A 7230-nucleotide genomic window follows, 5' to 3' on the forward strand; every position below is an offset into this window, starting at 1 on the left:
TTAGATCACTTTTTATTCGATTTTTTTTTTTTGTGGGAGGTGAAGCGACCAAAAAATTGTGAATTGGCCATTTTCACACATACATTAGTCCCTGGCAGTTATGGCACCCGCTCCCCTGGGTAGCGTACGCCATTTTTAAATGCCCGACCGCCGTCAAATATTTACGTTGTGCAGTCGGGAAGGGGTTAAGCATATTTATTAAGAATTTTTGGTGATGTTAATTTTCATTTTCCATGTCACAATCTATAATTTAAATGAATTCCAAAAATTCTGTTCACTAAGCCTAATACCAGGCAGACAATACCTGGGGATCCAGTGGTCACCTGTCCAGGCTCCAGCGTTGTCGAGAGGACAGAGATATATCCATTACATGGGTTTTCCTAGTGTTTTATACTGATGACATTTTATCAACTGTTTGAGATGACGGCAGTGCTAGCAATAGCATAGCTTAGGCCAGTGGTGGGCAAACTTTTTTGTCAACTGAGCCAAATATCGCCAAAACCACGATTGAAATTTCTTTTGAGAGCCACATTTTTAAAACCTATAATATATAGGAAGGAAGCGCATGCTGAAGTGAATGGGTCAATGATGCGGGCTGCACACGGCCGTGTGCAGCCCGCATCATGGACCCATTGACTTCAATGGGTCCATGATGCGGGATATGAGTGTGCTTCCGTGGTGCTTCTGGCTGTGCCTCCGCACCGCAAAAGAGTAGTGCATGCGCTGCAATTGTAATAGACATGTCTGATTTACCTCTACATATCCACATATTTTAGCCTCTGTACCTTTCATACTGCAGCCATGGACGCGGTCATACACGCACTCTCCACATACATGGACGCAGTCATACACACACTCTCCACATACATGGACGCAGTCATACACGCACTCTCCACATACATGGACGCAGTCATACACGCACTCTCCACATACATAGATGCACTCATACACGCACTCAACATACACTGTGTGCAGAATTATTAGGCAAATGAGTATTTTGACCACATCATCCTCTTTATGCATGTTGTCTTACTCCAAGCTGTATAGGCTCGAAAGCCTACTACCAATTAAGCATATTAGGTGATGTGCATCTCTGTAATGAGAAGGGGTGTGGTCTAATGACATCAACACCCTATATTAGGTGTGCATAATTATTAGGCAACTTCCTTTCCTTTGGCAAAATGGGTCAAAAGAAGGACTTGACAGGCTCAGAAAAGTCAAAAATAGTGAGATATCTTGCAGAGGGATGCAGCACTCTTAAAATTGCAAAGCTTCTGAAGCGTGATCATCGAACAATCAAGCGTTTCATTCAAAATAGTCAACAGGGTCGCAAGAAGCGTGTGGAAAAACCAAGGCGCAAAATAACTGCCCATGAACTGAGAAAAGTCAAGAGTGCAGCTGCCAAGATGCCACTTGCCACCAGTTTGGCCATATTTCAGAGCTGCAACATCACTGGAGTGCCCAAAAGCACAAGGTGTGCAATACTCAGAGACATGGCCAAGGTAAGAAAGGCTGAAAGACGACCACCACTGAACAAGACACACAAGCTGAAACGTCAAGACTGGGCCAAGAAATATCTCAAGACTGATTTTTCTAAGGTTTTATGGACTGATGAAATGAGAGTGAGTCTTGATGGGCCAGATGGATGGGCCCGTGGCTGGATTGGTAAAGGGCAGAGAGCTCCAGTCCGACTCAGACGCCAGCAAGGTGGAGGTGGAGTACTGGTTTGGGCTGGTATCATCAAAGATGAGCTTGTGGGGCCTTTTTGGGTTGAGGATGGAGTCAAGCTCAACTCCCAGTCCTACTGCCAGTTTCTGGAAGACACCTTCTTCAAGCAGTGGTACAGGAAGAAGTCTGCATCCTTCAAGAAAAACATGATTTTCATGCAGGACAAAGCTCCATCACACGCGTCCAAGTACTCCACAGCGTGGCTGGCAAGAAAGGGTATAAAAGAAGAAAATCTAATGACATGGCCTCCTTGTTCACCTGATCTGAACCCCATTGAGAACCTGTGGTCCATCATCAAATGTGAGATTTACAAGGAGGGAAAACAGTACACCTCTCTGAACAGTGTCTGGGAGGCTGTGGTTGCTGCTGCACGCAATGTTGATGGTGAACAGATCAAAACACTGACAGAATCCATGGATGGCAGGCTTTTGAGTGTCCTTGCAAAGAAAGGTGGCTATATTGGTCACTGATTTGTTTTTGTTTTGTTTTTGAATGTCAGAAATGTATATTTGTGAATGTTGAGATGTTATATTGGTTTCACTGGTAAAAATAAATAATTGAAATGGGTGTATATTTGTTTTTTGTTAAGTTGCCTAATAATTATGCACAGTAATAGTCACCTGCACACACAGATATCCCCCTAAAATAGCTAAAACTAAAAACAAACTAAAAACTACTTCCAAAAATATTCAGCTTTGATATTAATGAGTTTTTTGGGTTCATTGAGAACATGGTTGTTGTTCAATAATAAAATTATTCCTCAAAAATACAACTTGCCTAATAATTCTGCACTCCCTGTATACATAGATGCATTCATACACACACTCTCCACATACATGGACACACTCATACACACACTCAACATATACATGGACACACTCATACACGCACTCAACATATACATAGATGCATTCATACATGCGCTCACCATATGCATAGATGCATTCATACATGCACTCTCCACATACATGGACGCACTCATACACACACTCTCCACATACATGGACGCACTCATACACACACTCACCACATACATGGACGCACACATATACAATACACATATATAGACACCCAGCTTTCCTGCTGTGCCTCTCCCCCATACTCTAATGCCTCTGCACTTGTGCCATGCAGGATAGCAGGGAAGATGGAGGACATTTCATGATATAATTCACCCAGCTTTCCTACTGTACTGCAGGTCACATGTGCACAGTCTGGGAAAGCTGAATATAACCGCAGTAGTTCCCCTGCTACTCACATCACACACTGGTGCAGTTGTGGCAATCCAACTGATGTTCAGCTTGCTCGGCATGGAAGGTACAGGCTGCAGGAATCGCGGATAGAAAGGGGCGGGGCTATTATAGCTCCGCCCACGTCGGGCTGTCCTGTTGCTGGTCAGTGTCCATCATAAGAACTGAGGAGAGGGAGAGGCGGAGTTATGTCACCGATGTCAGGTCAGTGACAGAGGTGCAAGGGCAGGACTCTGGACCCGGTGCAGGAGCAACACGCCCTCTCTTGCTTTGTGGAACACAAATGCGTCCCACAGGCAAGATTCCTCTGTAGTGCAGGATGGGTTGGTTTCGCCGTGGGAGCCCGCACCAAAGAGCCGCATTGAAGGGTCTAAAGAGCCGCTTGTGGCTCGCAAGCCGCACTTTGCTGACCACTGGCTTAGGCCATGTGATATCACGTTCATTGGTCCCATAGAAGTGAATGGGGCTGAGCGCGATACCAAGCACAGCCGTTATACAATGTACGGCCCTGCGATTGGTAAACTAAGAGAAGGCTGCAGCGCTCCTACGAGCATCAGCGCCTTCTCAAACAGCTGATCGGCGGGGGTCCCGGGTGTCGGACCACCACTGATCAGATCCAGAGGATAAGTCATCACTATAAACATCTTGGAATGTCCTTTAAATGAGGGATGCAGAGGCAAAAAAGGAAAGCACAAAAACAACAGAGAGGTAATTAGGGGAATGGTAGGGGAGAGCTGGTAGTGGTTATAATCTGTAAAGTATAAATGGGGCACAGAAGTGATTAAAACAAAAAGAGACGTGTATCAAAACTAATAAACAAGAAAAATAGAGTTGTTGTCCATGGGAACCAATCAGGGGCATTGCTTTAATTTTCTAAAATGTATAGTTAGAATCTGATTGGCTGTCATGGGCAAGCAATCTGATCCTTTTCCTTTTTGATAAATTTCCCTGAAAGTGTGAAAATCTGACTAAGCTTCTTTTTTTCCTGAAAATAAACACGTGGTATACTTTAATATCTTTTTTAAACAATGAGAGTCAGTGGGTGACAACTGGTGTGAACAGCCTTTATCAAGCATGACAACTGGTAACAGCCGAAACGTTACACTTTATTTGTGTATATGCTGTGAAGTTTTCGCAATAAAAAGAAAAAACCGGAGATGCTGCTGCGACTTTTCTACTTCAACTTTCTGGTGTGAACGCTGTGGATCCGCAGTCCTCTTGGCGGCTGTTGCATTCTGGTGACCCGATGAGACCGAGTGTGCTGCTTTCATTGCTTCTTCAACTGGTGTGAACAGAGCCTTAGGGGAAGGCAAAATCTAAAGGTGGCCTCATTGTAGGTTGATCAAAATTGTCAGCAGGGAGCACAAACACAAGTAGGTGGAATCAACAAACCCCACTTTAGTAATAGGTGGTTCCAATGCAAAACTACAATGGATCACTGGTTACGAAAGAACCAGAACCCAGTGGCGGGGACGAGGTGAGTATAATCACCACCCTGGGTCCGGACACTCTGTGGGTGTGAATGGGTGAAAACTTTCAATATTTATGTGCAAAATGGGCCTTGAACATTTATTTACCCCTGTATTTTTTTTTGGTCTTCCCATTTTTTGTAAGAGCATGTTATTTACTTGCTGAAATTTTACATAATCCTGTTTTCTTATATATCCTATTTATTTAGTTTTCTGACTTGTTATTGTCTCAATAAAGCTTGATTGGTTAATAGAAAAAATATTTCTGCTTTGGTAAAAAAGAGAAAATTTTATTTCATTTTCAGGTGAAGATGTCCATGAACATCTCCATTTACCTTCCTGTCATGAAGCAGAAGATAACAATACCACACAAGATGATTTAGTAACTCCTAATGTATCCTCAGTCCTTCACAGTGGAGATCTATCCACCGATACCGCTGGTTATAAGAAAACCTCATCTAACCATTCACTGATTGGAAAAACAAGAACTAAACAGAAACGTGGGAAAATATTTCCACATGAGAAACATTTTAAAAAGAAATCTAACATTTCTTTGCAGGAGACAAATCACAGAGATAAAGAGTTATTTTCATGCACTGAATGTGGAGAATCTTTTATCAGGAAATTCCTTCTAGTTGTACATCAGAGAACTCACACAGGAGAGAAGCCGTATTCATGCTCAGAATGTGGGAAATGCTTTATTCTTAAACCATCTCTTGTGGGACATTTAAGAACTCACACAGGTGAGAAGCCATATTCATGTACAGAATGTGGGAAATGTTTTGCCCATAACTTAGCTTTTTTTAATCATCTGAGAATTCACAAAAGGGAGCAACCATTTGTATGTTCAGAATGTGGAAAATGTTTTAATCAAAAAGTGGATCTCAATCGACATCAGGGAACTCACACAGGAGAGAAACCATTTTTATGTCCTGAATGTGGGAAATGTTTTACTCGGAAAGCATATCTTGTGCAACATATAAGAATTCACACAGGGGAGAAGCCGTTTTCATGTTCAGAATGTGGAAAATGTTATACCTATCGATCTGCTCTTCTTATTCATCAGAGAAATCACAAAAAAGAGAAGCCATATTCATGCTCAGAATGTTTAAAAACTTTTAGTCAAAAATCGCATCTTGATAGACATCAGAAAATTCATAAAAAAGAGAAGCCATATTCATGCTCAGAATGTTTAAAAACTTTTAGTCAAAAATCGCATCTTGACAGTCATCAGAAAACTCACAAAAAAGAGAAGCCATTTTCGTGTTCAGAATGTGCGAGATGTTTTAGTGAAAATTCAAATCTGAATAAACATCAGAGAACTCACACAGGAGAGAAGCCGTTTTCATGCTCAGAATGTGGAGCCTGTTTTGCCCATAAAAGAAGTTTTCTTCATCACTGGAGAACTCACACAGGAGAGACGTTTTCATGCTCAAAATGTGGGAAATGTTTTAGTAAAAAATCGGGTCTTGTTAGACATCAGAGAACTCATACAGAGTAGAAAACATTGTAATGATCAAATTGTAGGAAATGTGGCAGGTGTAGGACCTTCTGTCTAACCATGCCTTCAGATGTATACATAACATTATATTAAATTAAGTTCATACACCATGCTAAATACTGTGCAGTATAACAAAAAAAATAGTCACACGTCCCCTTCTAAAAAGACCTTTAATCAGTCAGTTCATCAGCCACACTCATGTAATAGTAGACATTTTGTTTTCATCATAGTAGGAACGTATCCAGAGGTTAGGGAGTAACTGTTAGATCAGTGGTTGTCCTTCTGCTGGGGCCCCACCAATCATGAGAACAGGAACCTTGTACCCGCAGGGTCCCCCAATATGAACAAAGCGGCAGCTATGTCCGGTATTGTTAATCTGGTTATGGTTAACGCCTTAATGATTAGATCAATTTTCATTTTTGTATATTTGTTTTTTCCCTCTCTCCTTCCAAGAGCCATAACATACATTTCTGCTCAGTCACATGAGGACTTATTTTTGCAGGACAAGTTATATTTTGTAACAGCACAATTTAATTTATCATATTTTCTATTGGAAAAGGGAAAACCAAATTCTTTATGGGGTGAAAAAAACCAAAACAATTCCGACATAGTCTTGGGTCTAAAAATGAAATGACGACCTTATCCTTCTGGTTGGTATGATTGTGGCACTACCAAATTTATATAGTTTTTGTATTAAAAACTTAAAAAAAACCTCTGCATCTCCATATCCTTACAGCTATCACTTTTTAATATATACAGTGCCTTAAAAAAGTATTCATATTTGAACTTTTCCACTTTTTTCATTTTACACCCACAAACTTAAATGTATTTTATGGGGATTTTATGTGATAGTCTAAGACAAAGTACAAGTATGTATGAAGTGAAAAGAAAATCGTACATAGTTTTCAAAATTTTTAATAAACATAAATCTGGAAAGTGTATTCAGCCCCAATACTTCGTAGAACCACCTTTCACTGTAATTACAGCTGCAAGTCTTTTGGGGCTTGTCTCTGCCAGCTTTGCACATCTAAAGGCTGAACTTTTTGCCCATTCTTCTTTGCAAAAACAGATGGAGAGCATCTGTGAACAGCAATTTTCAAGTATTCCTGCAGATTTTCAATGGGATTTAGGTTTGGACTTTGACTGGACCATTCTAAACCCTTCCATTGTAGCTCTGGCTGTATGTTTAGGGACATTATCGTGCTGGAAGGTGAACCTCTGCCCCAGTCTCAAGTCTTTTACAGTCTCTACCAGGTTTTCCTCCAGGATTGCTCAGTATTTAGCT

At 41.1% G+C, this 7230-nt stretch overlaps 1 protein-coding gene across 1 annotated transcript; it reads left to right on the forward strand.

Annotated features, from left to right (window-relative positions):
• Positions 1-3035: 3035 nt before the first annotated feature.
• Positions 3036-6606, forward strand: LOC120999370 (oocyte zinc finger protein XlCOF6.1-like). Its single transcript, XM_040430240.1, has 2 exons — positions 3036-3042; positions 4750-6606. The coding sequence occupies exons 1-2, from the start codon at positions 3036-3038 to the stop codon at positions 5943-5945; spliced, it is 1203 nt and encodes a 400-aa protein (XP_040286174.1). The 3' UTR covers positions 5946-6606.
• Positions 6607-7230: the final 624 nt, after the last annotated feature.

This window comes from Bufo bufo, chromosome 4 (genome assembly GCF_905171765.1).
Source record: "Bufo bufo chromosome 4, aBufBuf1.1, whole genome shotgun sequence".
In the NCBI taxonomy this organism is placed as follows: domain Eukaryota; kingdom Metazoa; phylum Chordata; class Amphibia; order Anura; family Bufonidae; genus Bufo; species Bufo bufo.